At 54.2% G+C, this 19,983-nt stretch overlaps 1 protein-coding gene across 1 annotated transcript in view; it reads left to right on the top strand.

Moving 5' to 3' along the window:
* Positions 1-19,983, top strand: part of PRRC2B (proline rich coiled-coil 2B) — an 83,476-nt gene that overhangs the window by 25,558 nt on the left and 37,935 nt on the right. The window contains 2 exon segments of the mRNA XM_075324384.1: positions 2-583; positions 585-1,035. Coding sequence (XP_075180499.1) covers positions 2-583; positions 585-1,035 — 1,033 coding nt within the window.

The raw sequence follows: 19,983 nt of genomic DNA on the forward strand, positions 1-19,983 counted from the left end.
GGGTCAGAGGGTGAACAGAGGCCGGGGGCTACGAGAATTTAACCCCACAGAGGATTTCCGAAATAGGGTCCCCCGGCGGCGCGGCGTCAGCGAAACGCACAGCGAAGGGTCTGAATATGAGGAGCTCCCCAAACGCAGACGCCAGCGGGGGTCCGAGAACGAACCCCTTATGGAAAGAGAGGCCGATGATGCGAGGAAAGGAGACTTCCAAGATTCCTGGCGCTCCAATAGAAATTACGCAGACGAGACGACTAGTATGGACGCCAAATCCAGGGCCCCGAGGGCTTTTGGGAGGTCGCTTCCTCCCAGGCTTAGCAACAGCTATAGCAGGCGGCCATTCATGTCCAAGGAGTCTTCACACTGGAGTGCCATGTCTGGGGGGTCTAACTGGCAAGAGTATAGCGGACCCTCAGACTCCTACGTCACGCGGCACAATGCCGACCGAGAGCACGGGAATGAGTACGGCTACTCCGACCACCGGAGAGGCTTCGAGGAGACCCAAGGAGACGACCGGCGCTCGTTTTTCCAAGATGACTATTCAGATCGGGATAGTCTGGACAAAAGATCGTTTGTGAGGAGACGACCCCCCTCGTCAAGATAAACCCCCAAGATTTCGGCGTCTCAGGCAGGAAAGGGAGTCCACCGGGCAGTGGAGCGGGGATGAGATCGGGAGCGTTGTGAACAGCCACGAGCAGTGGCAGACGCGTCCGAGGATGCCCCTTACTGAGCGATCCGGACCGCCCGCCAGGAGATCTCCTGACCGCTCCTACCACAACTCCGACCACGTGAACGAGGACTGGGAAACCGCGTCCGAGAGCAGCGACTTCAGCGAGAAGAGGCCCGGAGACGGCGATGGGGACGGAAACCTTTCCGGGAACGGCTTCTCCGAGAAAAGGGAACTGTCCAAAAGGAGCTTCTCCAGCCAAAGACCCCTCGTGGACCGACGCAAGGCCGAATCTGCTGGGTATGAGGAGAAGCCATCAAAGGTCGGGGGAAGCTCCCGGGACTACCAGCAAAACCCGGCATCTGGAAGACTAGGTAAGGGGGTCCGCAAAGCTGGAGAGTGTTAGTGGGGTGCACCCCAGATTATTAGACATTTCTCACCTAGCCACAGGCCATGAATGTCCCATAGATGCAATAATTTATACAGCGCCTTGCGAAAGTATTCATCCCCTTGAATTTTTCAACCTTTCCCCACATTTCAGGCTTCAAACGTAAAGATAAAAATGTTAATGTTCTGGTGAAGAATCAACAACAAGTGACACAATTGTGAAGGAAATTTATTGCTTATTTTAAACGTTTATAAAATTGTGGCGTGCAATAATATTCATCCCCTGTAAGTGAATACTTTGTAGCGCCCCCTTTCTTTGTCGCTCCATTGGGAGACCCAGACAATTGGGTGTATAGCTTCTGCCTCCGGAGGCCACACAAAGTATTACACTTAAAAGTGTAAAGCCCCCTCCCCTTCAGCCTATACACCCCCCGTGCATCACGGGCTCCTCAGTTTTTATGCTTTGTGCGAAGGAGGCTGACATCCACGCATAGCTCCACATCTTAGTCAGCAGCAGCTGCTGACTATGTCGGATGGAAGAAAAGAGGGCCCATACTAGGGCCCCCAGCATGCTCCCTTCTCACCCCACTTTTGTCGGCGGTGTTGTTAAGGTTGAGGTACCCATTGCGGGTACAGAGGCTGGAGCCCACATGCTGTTTTCCTTCCCCATCCCTTAATGGGCTCTGGGTGAAGTGGGATCCTAATCGGTCTCCAGGCACATGAGACCGTGCTCCTTCCGCAGCCCCTGGGGAATCTGCTGACAGGAGCCGAGTATCGACAGGGACAAGGCCCTGCTACTGTGAGGTACTCTGTGTCCCCGTTGGGACCGCGCATAGAGTGCTGATGCCACACACACTGCAGCACTGCTGGGTGTGTTAGTGCGCCGGGGACTTCCGCGCCGGCCGCGCTGTGAGGTACTCTGTGTCCCCGTGGGGACCCGCGCATGGAGCGCTGGTGCCATATACACTGCAGCACTGCTGGGTGTGTTAGTGCGCCGGGGACTTCCGCGCCGGCCGCGCTGTGAGGTACTCTGTGTCCCCGTGGGAACCGCGCATGGAGCGCTGGTGGCCATATACACTTCAGCACCGCTGGGTGTGTTTGTGCGCCGGGGACTACCGCGCCGACCGCGCTTATATGCCGGCCGCGCTTATTACTTTAGTCCCCGGCTTTTGCGGCCTAGTATCGCATATTCCCCGCCCCCAGGCCTGCCGGTCAGGGGAAGGGCGGACGCTGCACAGGACGTTAGTGCTGAGGGTTGGAGCATACTTTGTATCCTCCTCCTCCCTCATACAGCACACTGGGGCTCCAGATTCCCGCACTTTCTAGGGCACGCCCACGGCCCCCTCCTCTCCACAGAACGCCGGCAGCCATTCCTGTCAGCACTTCTAACGCTGGAGAGGAGAGACAACACGGCTCTGGGAGGCCCATGCAGGGATTCTGGTGATCACACAACCGCTTTGAGCGGTCGGTAAGCAGCACCTGAGGTGCTGGCCCCACTGAGTGCAGAAGTGTACATATATATATATATATATATATATATATATATATATATATATATATATATATATATATATATATATATATATATATATATATATATATATATATATATATATATATATATATATATATATATGCTTATATGCTATACATTTACACTGTACTGTCGCACTGTTGATTTTTGGCTATATACCCTCCTGGATTGTACTCAGAGGAGACAACAGCATGTCGTCTGCAAATAGCAAGGGTGCCAAAGCACAGGCTTACTTTGCAACCTGTACCTCATGTGCGGCTATACTACCGGCAGGTTCCACGGACCCTCATTGTGTGCAATGCTCGGCCCCTGTGGCACTTACTCAGCCGGAGCCTCTGCTACTGGTGGCCCAGGTGGAACCACCTGCTACCACTGTCCAGGTGACAGGGACGGAGTTTGCAGTGTTTGCGGACAAACTGTCTGAGACTATGGATAAATGGTCTGCTAGGATACTAGAAGCCTTACAGTCCAGACCGGTAACTCAGGCCCAGGGCACTGTTCAATCATTGACCCCAGGCCCCCCTCCATGGGAGCTGCAGAGTGCTCCTGGGGTGACCCATGGGTCCCAGGGTGAGGTCTCTGACATGGACCGCAGTCCCAGGCCGCCTAAGCGGGGTCGCTGGGAAATTCCCTCGACTTCATCACACTGTTCAGGGTCTCAGCAGGAAGACTCTCTGGATGATGAAGAGGAGGTATCAGATCAGGATTCTGATCCTGAGACCGCGCTTAACCTGGATACACCTGATGGTGACGCCATAGTGAATGACCTTATAGCAACCATCAATCAGGTGTTGGATATTTCTCCACCAGCTCCTACAATTGAGGAGTCAGCTTCTCAGCAGGAGAAATTCCGTTTCAGGTCTCCCAAGCGTCCATTGAGTGTTTCTGGACCACTCTGACTTCAGAGAGGCAGTCCAGAAACACCGAGCTTGTCCAGATAAGCGTTTTTCCAAGCGCCTTAAGGATACACGTTATCCCTTCCCCCCTGACGTTGTCAAGGGCTGGGCTCAGTGTCCTAAGGTGGATCCTCCAGTCTCCAGACTGGCAGCTAGATCCATAGTTGCAGTGGAAGATGGGGCTTCACTCAAAGATGCCACTGACAGACAGATGGAGCTCTGGTTGAAATCCATCTATGAAGCTATCGGCGCGTCTTTTGCTCCAGCATTCGCAGCCGTATGGGCTCTCCAAGCTATCTCAGCTTGTCATGCGCAGATTAATGCAGTCACACGTACATCTGCTCCGCAAGTGGTGTCCTTAACCTCTCAGGCGTCGGCGTTTGCGTCCTACGCCATTAATGCGGTCCTGGACTCTACGAGCCGTACAGCGGTAGCATCCGCCAATTCGGTGGCAGTCCGCAGGGCCATGTGGTTACGTGAATGGAAGGCAGACTCCGCTTCCAAAAAGTTCTTAACCGGTTTGCCATTTTCTGGCGACCGCCTGTTTGGTGAACGATTGGATGAAATCATTAAACAATCCAAGGGAAAGGACTCTTCCTTACCCCAGTCCAAACCAAACAGACCTCAACCACGGAAGGTACAATCGAGGTTTCGGTCCTTTCGGCCCGCGGGAAGGTCTCAGTTCTCCTCGTCCAAAAGGCCTCAAAAGGATCAGAGGAACTCCGATGCATGGCGGTCTAAGTCACGTCCTAAAAAGACCGCCGGAGGAACCGCTCCCAAGGCGGCCTCCTCATGACTTTCGGCCTCCTCACACCGCATCCTCGGTCGGTGGAAGGCTTTCCCGCTTTTGCGACGCCTGGCTGCCACAGGTAAAAGACCGATGGGTGAGAGACATTCTATCCCACGGTTACAGGATAGAGCTCAGCTCTCGTCCTCCGACTCGTTTTTTCAGAACATCCCCGCCCCCCGAGAGAGCCGATGCTCTTCTTCAGGCGGTGTGCACTCTGAAGGCAGAAGGAGTGGTGATCCCTGTTCCTCTTCAGCAACAGGGTCACGGTTTTTACTCCAACTTGTTCGTGGTACCGAAAAAGGACGGATCCTTCCGTCCTGTTCTGGACCTAAAACTGCTCAACAAACACGTAAACACCAGGCGGTTCCGGATGGAATCGCTCCGCTCCGTCATCGCCTCAATGTCCCAAGGAGATTTCCTAGCATCAATCGACATCAAAGATGCTTATCTCCACGTACCAATTGCACCAGAGCATCAGCGCTTCCTGCGTTTCGCCATAGGAGACGAACATCTTCAGTTCGCGGCACTGCCTTTCGGCCTGGCGACAGCCCCACGGGTCTTCACCAAGGTCATGGCAGCAGTGGTAGCAGTCCTACACTCTCAGGGACACTCGGTGATCCCTTACTTAGACGATCTGCTTGTCAAGGCACCCTCTCAAGTGGCATGCCAACACAGCCTGAACATTGCTCTGGAGACTCTCCAGAGTTTCGGGTGGATCATCAATTTTCCAAAGTCAAATCTGACACCGGCCCAATCTCTGACATATCTTGGCATGGAGTTTCATACTCTGCCAGCGATAGTGAAGCTTCCGCTGGACAAACAGCGTTCACTACGGACAGGGGTGCGATCTCTCCTTCAAGGCCAGTCGCACCCTCTGAGGCGCCTCATGCACTTCCTAGGGAAGATGGTAGCAGCAATGGAGGCAGTTCCTTTTGCGCAGTTTCATCTGCGTCCTCTTCAATGGGACATTCTCCGAAAATGGGACAGGAAGTCGACGTCCCTCGACAGGAAAGTCTCCCTTTCACGAGCAGCCAAGGCTTCCCTTCAGTGGTGGCTTCTCCCCACTTCTCTGTCGGGGGGGAAATCCTTTCTTCCCCCATCATGGGCTGTGGTCACGACGGACGCGAGCCTGTCAGGGTGGGGAGCGGTTTTTCTCCACCACAGGGCTCAGGGAACCTGGACTCCGACAGAGTCCTCCCTTCAGATCAATGTTCTGGAGATAAGGGCAGTGTATCTTGCCCTAAAGGCGTTCCAGCCGTGGCTGGAAGGCCAGCAAATCCGAATTCAGTCGGACAACTCCACAGCGGTGGCATACATCAACCACCAAGGGGGAACACGCAGTCGGCAAGCCTTCCAGGAAGTCCGGCGGATTCTTATGTGGGTGGAAGCCACGGCCTCCACCATATCCGCAGTTCACATCCCGGGCGTAGAAAACTGGGAAGCAGACTTTCTCAGTCGCCAGGGCATGGATGCAGGGGAATGGTCCCTTCACCCGGACGTGTTTCAGGAGATCTGTTGCCGCTGGGGATGCCGGACGTCGACCTAATGGCGTCACGGCACAACAACAAGGTCCCAACATTCATGGCACGGTCTCACGATCACAGAGCTCTGGCGGCAGACGCCTTAGTTCATTATTGGTCGCAGTTTCAGCTCCCTTATGTGTTTCCTCCTCTGGCACTGTTGCCCAGAGTGTTACGCAAGATCAGGTCCGACTGTCGCCGCGCCATCCTCGTCGCTCCAGACTGGCCAAGGAGGTCGTGGTACCCAGATCTGTGGCATCTCACGGTGGGCCAACCGTGGCCACTACCAGACCGACCAGACTTGCTGTCTCAAGGGCCGTTTTTCCATCTAAATTCTGCGGCCCTCAACCTGACTGTGTGGCCATTGAGTCCTGGATCCTAGCGTCTTCAGGGTTATCTCAAGATGTCATTGCCACTATGAGACAGGCCAGGAAACCAACGTCCGCCAAGATCTACCACAGGACGTGGAGGATATTCCTATCTTGGTGCTCTGATCAGGGTTTTTCTCCCTGGCCATTTGCCTTGCCCACTTTTCTTTCCTTCCTTCAATCAGGATTGGAAAAAGGGTTGTCGCTTGGCTCTCTTAAGGGACAAGTCTCAGCGCTCTCTATGTTTTTTCAGAAGCGCCTAGCCAGACTTCCACAGGTACGCACGTTCCTGCAGGGGGTTTGTCACATAGTCCCTCCTTACAAGCGGCCGTTAGAACCCTGGGATCTGAACAGGGTACTGATGGCTCTTCAGAAACCACCTTTCGAGCCAATGAAGGATATTTCTCTTTCACGCCTTTCACAGAAAGTGGTTTTCCTAGTAGCAGTCACATCACTTCGGAGAGTGTCTGAGCTAGCAGCGCTGTCATGCAAAGCCCCTTTCCTGGTGTTTCACCAGGACAAGGTGGTTCTGCGTCCGGTACCGGAATTTCTCCCTAAGGTGGTATCCCCCTTTCATCTCAATCAGGATATCTCCTTACCCTCTTTTCTTCGGCGCTCCATTGGGAGACCCAGACGATTGGGTGTATAGCTACTGCCTCCGGAGGCCACACAAAGTATTACACTAAAAAGTGTAAGGCCCCTCCCCTTCTGCATATACACCCCCCGTGGGATCACGGGCTGCTTCAGTTTTATGCTTTGTGCGAAGGAGGTCAGACATCCACGCATAGCTCCACTGTTTTTAGTCAGCAGCAGCTGCTGACTATGTCGGTTGGAAGAAAAGTGGGCCCATATGGGGCCCCCAGCATGCTCCCTTCTCACCCCACTTTTGTCGGCGGTGTTTGTTAAGGTTGAGGTACCCATTGCGGGTACGGAGGCTGGAGCCCACATGCTGTTTTCCTTCCCCATCCCCCCTCAGGGCTCTGGGTGAAGTGGGATCTTACCGGTCTCCAGGCACTGAGACCGGGCTCCATCCACAGACCCGGAGAACCTGCTGGATATGGAGCTGGGTATCGTCAGGGACAGGGCCCTGCTACATTAAGGTACTCTGTGTCCCCGTACACATCGCGCACACACACACCAGCATTGCTGGGAGTGTTAGTGCGCCGGGGACAACAGCGCGGAGCGCTTGTGCTATTATTCACTGCAGCTTAGCTGAGTGAATTTATGTGTTAGAAACTGCCGCGCCGGCCGCTGCGGGGTGTTTTACACTGTGGCGCGGCTGGGACTTGTGGTGCGCCGGGGACTTCCGCGCTGGCCGTGCACATAGGACGGCCGCGCTTATTACTCGAGTCCCCGGCTTTGCGGCCTAGTTTTCGCTTCGTTCCCGCCCCCAGCCCTGCCAGTCAGGGGAGGGGCGGGACGCTGTACAGAAAGTCAGCGCCGAGAGCTGGAGTCTGCTTTGCATTCTCCAGCCCCCTTCACTGGACACAGTGGGACGCCAGTTTCCCGCTCTTGTCTGGGGCACGCCCACGGCCCGCCCCTCTTCACAAGACGCCGGCAGCCATTCCTGCACGCAGTCTGGGCTGGAGAAGGGAGACAAGCTCTGGGCAACCAGTCACAGGATTCGGGCGACCACACACCCGCTCTTGTGCGGGCGGTAAGCAGCACCTGAAGTGCTGACCCCACTAATGCCATTTGTACTTTATGCCTAGATGGCTAGACTACAGCAGCAAAAAAGCAAGGGTGCTAAGGCACAGGTTTTCTATGCTGCTTGTACTGCATGTGCTGAAGTGTTCATTTGTACTTTATGCTGGTATGCTATACACTGCACTGTACGGTCGCTATTCTTGGCTATATACTCCTAGATGGCTAGACAACAGCAGCAAAAAAAAAAAAAGCAAGGGTGCTGAGGCACAGGCTTTATATGCTGCTTGTACTGCATGTGCTGAAGTGTTCATTTGTACTTTCTGCTTGTATGCTATACATTGCACTGTACGGTCGCTATTCTTGGCAATATACTTCTAAATGGCTAGACAACAGCAGCAAAAAAGCAAGGGTGCCAAGGCACAGGCTTTCTATGCTGCTTGTACTGCACGTGATACTGTTCCACACGGCAGGTTCCACTGTCCCCATTGTGTGCAATGCTCCCCTGTAGCACTTGGTCAGCCGGGGTCTCTGCTAGAGGTGGCCAAAGGAACCACCTGTGAACCCTGTCCAGGGACAGGGGCGGAGTTGCAGTTTCGGCTGATAGATTGTCTGTGACTGTGACTAACAGCAGTCCAGACGGACCATGGGCAATGTTGATACAATGCTCCCTGGCCACCCTCATTTGGAACAAATCAGTGCTCCGGGGGGGTCCCATGCATCCCAGGGCGCAGGCTCTGACACGGACGACAGTCCCAGACAGCCTAAGCGAGCTCGCTGGGAGCGGCACTCGGCTTCATCACTGGTTAGGGTCCCAGCAGGACTCTCTGTATGATGAGGCAGACGTAGCTGATCAGGACTCTGATCCTGAGACCGCTCTCAATCCGGATACACCGGATGGTGACGCCATAGTGAATGATCTTCTAGCGTCCATCAATGGAATGTTGGATATTTCTCCCTCAGCTCCTCCGGTGGAGGAGTCAGCTTCACAGCAGGAGAAATCCCTTTTCAGTATCTCAAGCGTATATTGAGTACTTTTCTGGCCACTCTGACTTCAGAGAAGCAATCCGGAAACACCACACTTATCCAGATAAGCGTTCTCCAATCGTATTAAGGATACACGTTATCCTTTTTTCTCCCTGACGTGGTCAAGCGCTGGACCCAGTGTCCAAAGGTGGATCCCCCAATCTCCAGGCTTGCGGCTAGATCCATAGTTGCAGTGGAAGATGGGACTTCACTTAAAGATGCCATTGACAGACAGATGGTCCTCTGGTTGAATTCGGTCTATGAAGCTATCGGCGTGTCGGTTGCTCCGGCATTCGCAGCCGTATGGGCATTCCAAGCTATTTCAGCTGGCCTTGCGCTCGTGGACACTGTCACATGTACATCTGTGCCGCAGATGGCGTCCTTAACCTCGCAATGTCTGCATTGCGACTTACGCTATTAATGCTGTCCTGCACTCTACGAGCCGTACGTCAGTGGCGTCCGCCAACTCCGTGGTTTTACGCAGAGCCTTGTGGTTGAGAGAATGGAAAGCAGATTCTGCTTCCAAAAAAGTGATTAACCAGTTTGCCATTATCTGGTGACAGACTGTTTGGTGAGCGATTGGATGAAATCATTAAACAGTCCAAGGGTAAGGACTCTTCCTTACACCAGCCTAGATCAAACGACACAACAGAGGAAGGGACAGTCGAGGTTTCGGTCCTTCCCAGGCTCGGGCAGGTCCCAATTGTCCTCGTCCAAAAGGACTCAAAAGGCTCAGAAAGGCGCAGATTCCTGGCGGGCTCAATCACGCCCAAGGAAGGCAGCCGGAGGAACCGCTACCAAGGCGGTTTCCTCATGACGTTCAGCCCTCTCTCTCCGCATCCGCGGTCGGTGGCAGACTCTCCCGCTTTGGCGACATTTAGCTGCCACAGGTCAAAGACCGGTGGGTGAGAGACATTTTGTCTCACGTGTACAGGATAGAGTTCTGTTCTCGTCCTCCAAATAGATCTTCAGAACTTCCTCACCTCCCGACCGAGCCGATGCTCTTCTGCAGGCAGAAGGAGTGGTAATCCCTTTTCCTCCTCAGGAACAAGATACGGTTTTTACTCCTATCTGGTTGTGGTACCAAAAAACGACGGCTTTTTCCGTTCCGTTTTGGACCTAAAACTGCTCAACAAGCACGTGAAAACCGGGCGGTCCCGGATGGAATCCCTCCGCTCCGTCATTGCCTCAATGTCTCAAGGAGATTTCCTAGCGTCAATAGACATCAGGATGCTTATCTCCACGTACCGATTGCTCCAGAGCATCAGCGTTTGCTACGATTCGTTATTGAAGACGAGCATCTTCAGTTCGTAGCCCTGCCCTTCGGTCTGGCGACAGCCCCACGGCTTTTCACCAAGTTCATGGCAGCAGTGGGAGCAGTCCTGCACTCTCAGGGTCACTCTGTGATCCCTTACTTGGACGATCTACTTGTCAAGGCACCCTCTCAAGAGGCATGCCAACACAGCCTGAACGTGGCGCTGGAGACTCTCCAGAGTTTCGGGTGGATCATAAACTTTTCAAAGTTAAATCTGTCACAGACCCAATCGCTGACATATCTTGGCATGGAGCTTCACACTCTCTCAGCGATAGTGCAGCTCCCGCTGGACATACAGCGTTCACTCCAAACGGGGGTGCAGTCTCTCCTTCAAGGCCAGTCACACCCCTTAAGACGCCTCAGGCAGAGGCAGTCCCTTTCGCGCAGTTTCATCTGCGTCCACTTCTATAGGACATTCTTCGCCAATGGGATGGGAAGTCGACGTCCCTAGACAGGAACGTACCCCTTTCTCAGACGGGCAAGGACTCTCTTCAGAGGAGTCCACCCTTCAGATCAATGTTCTGGAAATCTGGGCAGGGTATCTTGCCCTGCAAGCCTTTCAGCAGAGGCTGGAAGGCAAACAGATCCGGATTCAGTCGGACAACTTCGCAGCGGTGGCATACATCATCCACCAAGGCGGAACACGCAGTCGGCAAGCCTCCCAGGAAGTCCGGCGGATTCTGATGTGGGTGGAAGACAGAGCATACACCATATCCGCAGTTCACATCCCGGGCGTAGAAAACTAGGAAGAAGACTTCCTCAGTCGCCAGGGCATGGACGCAGGGGAATGGTCTCTGCACCCGGACGGGTTTCAAGAACTCTGTAGCCGCTGGGGGAGGCCGGACGTCGACCTAATGGCGTCTCGGCACAACAACAAGTGCCGATTTTCATGGCGCGGTCTCACGATCAAAGAGCTCTGGCAGCAGGCGCCTTAGTTCAGGATCGGTCGCAGTTCCAGCTACCCTATGTGTTTCCCCCTCTGGCACTGTTGCCCAGAGGGCTACGCAAAATCAGCTCCGATTGCCGCCGCGCCATCCTCGTCGCCCCAGACTGGCCGAGGAGGTCGTGGTACCCGCATCTGTGGCATCTCACGGTCGGCCAACCGTGGGCACTACCAGACCGGCCAGACTTACTGTCCCAAGGGCCGTTTTTTCCATCTGAATTCTACGGCCCTGAACCTGACTGTGTGGCCATTGAGTCCTGGATCCTAGCGTCTTCAGGATTATCTCAAGACGTCATTGCCACCATGAGACGGGCTAGGAAGCCGACGTCTGCCAAGATCTGCCACAAGACGTGGAAGATATTCTTATCTTAGTGCTCTGCTCAGGGAGTGTCTCCCTGGACATTTGCATTGCCTACTTTTCCTTCCTTCCTGCAATCTGGTTTGGGAAAAGGTTTGTCGCTCGGCTCCCTTAACGGACGAGTCCCAGCGCTGTCTGTATTCTTTCAGAAGCGCATAGTACGACTTCCTCAGGTACGCACGTTCCTGCAGGGGGTTTGTCACATTGTCCCTCCGTACAAGAGGCCGTTAGACCCATGGGATCTGAACAGGGTACTAATTGCTCTCCAGGAGCCGCCCTGTGAGCCTCTGAGGGATGTTTCACTTTCTCGACTTTCACAGAAAGTGGCCTTTTTGGTAGCGGTCACGTCTCTTCAGAGAGTGTCCGAGCTAGCAGCGCGGTCATCCAAAGCTCCCTTCCTGGTGTTTCACCAAGACAAGGTAGTGCTGCGCCTGATTCCGGGGTTTCTCCCTAAGGTGGTATCCCCCTTTCAGCTCAGTCAGGATATCTCCTTACCTTCCTTTTGTCCTCATCCAGTTCATCGATATGAATTGGATTTGCATTTGTTGGATCTGATGAGAGCGCTCAGTATCCTCATTTCCCGCACGGCGCCCCTGCGCCGCTCGGATGCACTCTTTGTACTTGTCGCTGGTCAGCGCAAAGGGTCGCAGGCTTCCAAATCCACCCTGGCTCGATGGATCAAGGAACCAATTCTTGAAGCCTACCGTTCTGCTGGGCTTCCGGTTCCATCAGGGCTGAAGGCCCATTCTACCAGAGCCGTGGGTGCGTCCTGGGCATTTCGGCACCAGGCTACGGCTCAGCAGGTGTGCCAGGCAGCTACCTGGTCGAGTCTGCACACTTTCACCAAGCATTATCAGGTGCATACCTACGCTTAGGCGGATGCCAGCCTAGGTAGAAGAGTCCTGCAGGCGGCGGTTGCCTCCATGTAGGGAAGGGCTGTTTCTTCAGCGCTCCATTGGGAGACCCAGACGATTGGGTGTATAGCACTGCCTCCGGAGGCCACACAAAGCATTACACTAAAAAGTGTAAGGCCCCTCCCCTTCTGGCTATACACCCCCAGTGGGATCACTGGCTCACCAGTTTTCTGCTTTGTGCGAAGGAGGTCAGACATCCACGCATAGCTCCACTGTTTAGTCAGCAGTAGCTGCTGACTATGTCGGATGGAAGAAAAGAGGGCCCATATAGGGCCCCCAGCATGCTCCCTTCTTACCCCACTTGTGGTCTGTAAGGTTGAGGTACCCATTGCGGGTACGGAGGCTGGAGCCCACATGCTGTTTTCCTTCCCCATCCCCCTGAGGGGCTCTGAGGAAGTGGGATCTTACCGGCCCCCAAGCCCTGAGGCCGGGCTCCATCCACAGACCCAGTGAACCTGCTGGATACGGAGCTGTGTACCGTTCAGGGACAAGGCCCTGCAACTTTCAGGTACTCTGTGTCCCCGTACAGGCAGGCACGCACACGCCAGACTTGCTGGGTGTGTTAGTGCGCCGGGGACAGTAGTGCTTTACTCTGGGGTTTTGAGTCACAGCAGCTTAGCTGTGTGACTTCATGTGCTGGGAACTACCGCGCCGGCCACTCTCGGAGCGGCGGCGCGGCTGGGACTTGTAGTGCGCCGGGGACTTAGCGCCGACCGCGCTTTTACGGCGGCGGCGCTTATAAATTTAGTCCCCGGCTTTTGCGGCCTAGCTCCGCTTCGTTCCCGCCCCCTCCCTGTCAATCAGGGAAGGGGAGAGACGCTGTACGTTTACTCAGCGCCGAGGGCTGGAGCCTTATTTACATGCTCCAGCCCTCTCACTAGGCACAGTGGGACGCAGGTTTCCCGCTTTTAGTCTGGCACGCCCAGGGCCCGCCCCCCCCTCCACAGGACGCCGGCAGCCATTCCTGCATGCAGTCTGGCTGGAGGACGGACACAGGCTCTGGGAGACCCAGACTAGGGATTTCTGGCGACCACACACCCGCGTTTAGCGGCCGGTAAGCAGCACATTAGTGCTGGCCCCACTTAGTGCCACAGTGTGTATTGGTGTACTTTTTCCTGTACCAGATATATATATATATATATATATATATATATATATATATATATATATATATATATATATATATATATATATATATATATATATATATATATATATATATATATATATATATATATATTGCACTGTAAGGTCGCTTCTTGGCTGTATACCCTATATTGCTCTGGGGAGACAACAACATGTCATCCACAAAACGCAAGGGTGCCAAGGCACGGGCTGTATACACTGCTTGTACAGCTATGGGGCTAATCTACCAGCAGGCTCCAACGACTCTCATTGTGTGCAATGTTCAGTCCCAGTGGCACTTCGTCAGCCAGAGCCTATGGTGGTGGTAGCCCAGGCAGAGACGCCTGTGAACCCTGCCCCGGTGACGGGGACAGAATTTGCAGTCTTTGCTGATAAAATGTCTGTGACTATGACAAAAATCCTGGAGACCTTGCAGTCCAGGCCAGTTGCTCAGACCATGGACACTGCTGTGCCTATGTTCCCCGGTCCCCCTCAGTTGGAACTAATCCGTACTTCACGGGGGTCCCAGGCATCACAGGCTGAGGGCTCTGACTCCGATGACAGTCCCAGTCCGCCTAAGCGAGCTCGCTGGGAGAGACCCTCCACGTCATCACGCGGATCAGGGTCTCAGCGAGAAGGGTCTCTATATGATGAGACAGAGGTGGGTGATCAGGAGTCTAGCCCTGACACCGCACTCAATTTGGATACGCCAGATGGTGACGCCATGGTAAATGACCTTATTGCGGCCATCAATAGGCTGTTGGATATTTCTCCCCCAGCCCCTTCAGCAGAGGAGGCAGCTGCCCAGCAGGAGAAATTCCATTTCCTGTATCCCAAGCGTAAATTGAGTACTTTTCTGGACCACTCTGACTTCAGAGCGTCCATCCAGAAACACCATGCTTATCCGGACAAGCGTTTTTTCCAAACGTCTTAAGGATACACGTTATCCCTTTCCCCCTGACGTGGTCAAACGCTGGACCCAGTGTCCAAAAGTGGACCCTCCAATATCCAGGCTGGCAGCTAGATCCATAGTTGCAGTGGAGGATGGGGCTTCACTTAAAGATGCCAATGACAGACAGATGGACCTCTGGTTGAAATCTGTCTATGAAGCTATTGGCGCGTCTTTTGCTCCAGCGTTCGCGGCCGTGTGGGCGCTCCAAGCTATTTCAGCTGGTCTGGCACAGGTGGACTCTCTCATACGTCCAGCAGTGCCGCAAGTGGCGTCCTTAACTACGCAAATGACTGCGTTTGCGACCTACGCTATTAATGCGGTACTGGACTCTACGAGCCGTACCGCAATGGCATCCGCCAACTCTGTAGTTTTGCGCAGAGCCTTGTGGTTAAAAGAATGGAAAGCAGATTCTGCTTCTAAAAAATGTTTAACCAGCTTGCCATTATCTGGAGACAGACTGTTTGGTGAGCAATTGGCGGAAATCATTAAACAGTCCAAAGGTAAGGACTCTTCCTTACCCCAGCCCAGATCAAGCAAACCTCAACAGAGGAAGTGGCAGTCAAAGTTTCGGTCCTTTCGAGGCTCGGGCAAGCCCCAATTCTCCTCGTCCAAAGGGACTCAGAAAGAGCAAAGGAGCTCTGATTCCTGGCGGGCCCACTCACGCCCCAAGAAAGCAACCGGAGGTACCGCTTCCAAGGCGGCTGCCTCATGACTTTCGGCCGCCTCCCTCCGCATCCTCGGTCGGTGGCAGGCTCTCCCGCTTTTGCGACATTTGGCTGCCACAGGTCAAAGACCGGTGGGTAACAGACATTTTGTCTCACGGGTACAGGATAGAGTTCAGTTCTCGTCCTCCACCTCGGTTCTTCAGAACTTCCCCACATCCCGACCGAGCAGATGCCCTTCTGCAGGCGGTGAATTCTCTAAGAGCAGAAGGAGTGGTGGTCCCTGTTCCTCTTCGGGAACAAGGACAAGGTTTTTACTCCAATCTCTTTGTGGTGCCAAAAAAGGACGGCTCATTCCGTCCTGTTCTGGACCTGAAACTGCTCAACAAGCATGTGAACGCCAGGCGGTTCCGGATGGAATCCCTCCGCTCAGTCATTGCCTCAATGTCTCAAGGAGATTTCCTAGCATCAATAGACATCAAAGATGCTTATCTCCACGTGCCGATTGCTACAGAGCACCAACGCTTTCTACGCTTCGTGATAGGAGACGACCATCTTCAGTTCGTAGCTCTGCCATTTGGTTTGGCGACAGCCCCACGGGTGTTCACCAAGGTCATGGCGGCAGTGGTAGCAGTCTTGCACTCTCAGGGACACTCTGTGATCCCTTACTTGGACGATCTACTTGTCAAGGCACCCTCTCAAGAGGCATGCCAACTCAGCCTGAATGTTGCACTGGAGACTCTCCAGACGTTCGGGTGGATCATCAACTTCTCAAAGTCAAATCTGTCACCGACCCAATCACTAACGTATCTTGGCATGGAGTTTCATACTCTATCAGCGATAGTGAAGCTTCCGCTGGACAAGCAGCGGTCACTACAGACTGGGGTGCAGGCTCTCCTTCAAAGTCAGTCGCACTCCTTAAGACGCCTCATGCACTTCCTCGGGAAGATGGTGGCGGCAATGGAGGCGGTTCCATTTGCGCAGTTTCATCTGCGCCCACTTCAATGGGACATTCTCCGCCAATGGGACGGGAAGTCAACATCCCTGGACAGGAAAGTCTCCCTTTCCCAGACAGCCAAAGACTCTCTGCTGTGGTGGCTTCTTCCCACCTCATTATCACAGGGAAGATCCTTCCTACCACCGTCCTGGGCGGTGGTCACGACGGACGCGAGTCTGTCAGGGTGGGGAGCAGTTTTTCTCCACCACAGGGCTCAGGGTACGTGGACTCAGCAGGAGTCCACCCTTCAGATCAATGTTCTGGAGATCAGAGCAGTGTATCTTGCCCTACTAGCCTTCCAGCAGTGGCTGGAAGGAAGGCAGATCCGAATTCAGTCGGACAACTCCACAGCGGTGGCATACATCAACCACCAAGGGGGGACACGCAGTCGGCAAGCCTTCCAGGAAGTCCGGCGGATTCTGATGTGGGTGGAAGCCACGGCCTCCACCATATCCGCAGTTCACATCCCCGGCGTAGAAAACTGGGAAGCAGACTTCCTCAGTCGCCAGGGCATGGACGCAGGGGAATGGTCCCTTCACCCGGACGTGTTTCAGGAAATCTGTCGCCGCTGGGGAAGGCCGGACGTCGACCTAATGGCGTCCCGGCACAACAACAAGGTCCCAACCTTCATGGCACGGTCTCGCGATCACAGAGCTCTGGCGGCAGACGCCTTAGTGCAAGACTGGTCGCAGTTCCGGCTCCCGTATGTGTTTCCACCTCTGGCACTCTTGCCCAGAGTGCTACGCAAGATCAGATCCGACTGCAGCCGCGTCATACTCGTCGCCCCAGACTGGCCAAGGAGGGCGTGGTATCCGGATCTGTGGCATCTCACGGTCGGCCAACCGTGGGCACTACCAGACCGACCAGACTTACTGTCCCAAGGGCCGTTTTTCCATCGGAATTCTGCGGCCCTGAACCTGACTGTGTGGCCATTGAGTCCTGGATCCTAGCGTCTTCAGGATTATCCCAAGGAGTCGTTGCCACCATGAGACAGGCTAGGAAGCCCACGTCCGCTAAGATCTACCACAGAACGTGGAGGATATTCTTATCCTGGTGCTCTGCTCAGGGAGTGTCTCCCTGGCCATTTGCATTGCCTACCTTTCTTTCTTTCCTGCAATCTGGGTTAGAAAAAGGTCTGTCGCTCGGCTCCCTTAAAGGGCAAGTCTCGGCGCTATCCGTCTTTTTTCAGAAGCGTCTAGCACGACTTTCTAAGGTGCGCACGTTCCTGCAGGGGGTTTGTCATATCGTACCCCCGTACAAGCGACCGTTAGATCCATGGCATCTGAACAGGGTGCTAGTTGCCCTCCAGAAGCCGCCCTTCGAGCCTCTGAGGGAGGTTTCACTTTCTAGACTATCACAGAAAGTGGCTTTTCTGGTAGCGATCACATCTCTTCGGAGAGTGTCTGAGCTAGCAGCGCTGTCATCCAAGGCTCCCTTCCTGGTCTTCCACCAGGACAAGGTAGTGCTGCGCCCCATTCAGGAGTTTCTCCCGAAGGTGGTATCCTCTTTTCATCTTAATCAGGATATCTCTTTGCCTTCTTTTTGTCCTCATGCAGTTCATCGGTATGAGAAGGATTTACATTTGTTAGATCTGGTGAGAGCACTCAGAATCTACATTTCTTCGGCGCTCTATTGGGAGACCCAGACGATTGGGTGTATAGCACTGCCTCCGGAGGCCACACAAAGCAATTACACTAAAAAGTGTAAGGCCCCTCCCCTTCTGGCTATACACCCCCAGTGGGATCACTGGCTCACCAGTTTTTCTGCTTTGTGCGAAGGAGGTCAGACATCCACGCATAGCTCCACTGTTTGTAGTCAGCAGTAGCTGCTGGCTCTATCGGATGGAAGAAAAGAGGGCCCATATAGGGCCCCCAGCATGCTCCCTTCTCACCCGCGGTTGGTGCTTGTAAGGTTGAGGTACCTATTGCTGGTACGGAGGCTGGAGCCCACATGCTGTTTTCCTTCCACATCCCCTGGAGGGCTCTGTGGAAGTGGGATCTTGCCGGCCCCCAAGCCCTGGGGCCGGGCTCCATCCACAGACCCATAGAACCTGCTGGATTGGGAGCGGGAGTGCCGTTCAGGGACAAGGCCCTGCAACTTTCAGGGCCTGCTGAGCGTTGTAGTGCGCCGGGGACAGTGGCGATGTACGCTGGGGGTTAGGTCACTGCAGCTTTGCTGAGTGACGTTGTGTATTGGGAACTACTGCGCCGACCGCTCCTGGAGCGGCGGCGCAGCTGCGACTTATGGTGCGCCGGGGGCTTTGCGCCGACCGCGCTTTTACGGCGGCGGCGCTTCTAACTTTAGCCCCCGGCTTCTGCGGCCTAGCGCCGCTTCGTTCCCGCCCCCACCCTGTCAATCAGGGTAGGGGAGAGACGCTGCTCAATAGGCAGCGCCGAGGGCTGGAGCTTTATTTACATGCTCCAGCCCTCTCACTAGGCACAAGGGGAAGCAGACTTCCCGCTCTTCGTCGGTGTACGCCCAGGGCCCGCCCCCCCTCTCCACAAGGACGCCGGCAGCCATTACACATGCGATCTGGCTGGGGAGAGGCAGCAGGCTCTGGGAGACCCAGACTAGAGGGATTTCTGGCGACCACACACCGCTCCTAAGCGGGCGGTAAGCTGCACAGTAGTGCTGGCCCCTCTAGTGCCTCAGTGATATATTAGTGTACTTTTTTCTTGGTACCATATATATATATATAGTTGCACTGTAGGTCGCTTCTTGGCTGGACAACCTGTACTGCTCTGAGGAGGCAGCAACATGTCATCCGCAAAACGCAAGGCTGCCAAGGCACGGGCTGTGTGCACTGTTTGTACTGCATGTGGGGCTGATCTACCGGCAGGCTCCAATGATTCACATTGTGTGCAATGTTCAGTCCCAGTGGCACTTCGTCAGCCAGAGCCTATTGTGGTGGTAGCCCAGGCAGCGACGCCTGTGAACCCTGCCCCGGTGACGGGGACAGACTTTGCAGTGTTGCTGATAAAATGTCTGAGGCTATGACAAAAATCCTGGAGACCTTGCAGGCCAGGCCAGTTCCTCAGACCATGGACACTGCTGTGGCTATGCTCTCTGGTCCCCCTCAGTTGGAACTAATCCGTACTTCAAGGGGGTCTCAAGCATCACAAGCTGAAGTCTCTGACTCAGATGACAGTCCCAGGCAGCCTAAGCGAGCTCGCTGGGAAAGACCCTCCACGTCATCACACTGCTCAGGGTCTCAGCGAGAAGAATCTCTCTGTGATGAGACTGAAGAAGGTGATCAGGATTCTAATCCTGAGGCCCCTCTCAATCTGGATGCCCCTGAGGGTGACGCCATGGTTAATGACCTTATATCGGCAATTAATAGACTGTTGGATATTTCTCCCCCAGCTCCTTCAGCAGAGGAGGCAGCTGCACAGCAGGAGAAGTTCCATTTCCTGTATCCCAAGCGTAAATTAAGTGCTTTTTTGGACCACTCTGACTTCAGAGAATCGATCCAGAAGCACGACGCTCATCCAGACAAGCGTTTCTCTAAACGTTCTAAGGATACCCGTTATCCTTTTCCCTCTGAAGTAGCCAAACGCTGGACCCAGTGTCCAAAGGTGGATCCCCCAATTTCCAAGCTTGCGGCTAGATCTATAGTCGCAGTAGAGGATGGCGCTTCACTTAAAGATGCCAACGACAGACAGATGGACCTTTGGTTGAAATCTGTCTATGAAGCTATCGGCGCGTCGTTTGCTCCAGCATTCGCGGCCGTGTGGGCACTCCAAGCTATTTCAGCTGGTTTAGCACAGGTGGATGCTATCATACATCCAGCAGTGCCACAGGTGGCGTCCCTAACTTCGCAAATGTCTGCGTTTGCGACCTATGCTATCAATGCTGTCCTAGAATCTACGAGCCGTACCTCTATGGCGG

This window comes from Anomaloglossus baeobatrachus, chromosome 9, assembly GCF_048569485.1.
Source record: "Anomaloglossus baeobatrachus isolate aAnoBae1 chromosome 9, aAnoBae1.hap1, whole genome shotgun sequence".
Taxonomy (NCBI): domain Eukaryota; kingdom Metazoa; phylum Chordata; class Amphibia; order Anura; family Aromobatidae; genus Anomaloglossus; species Anomaloglossus baeobatrachus.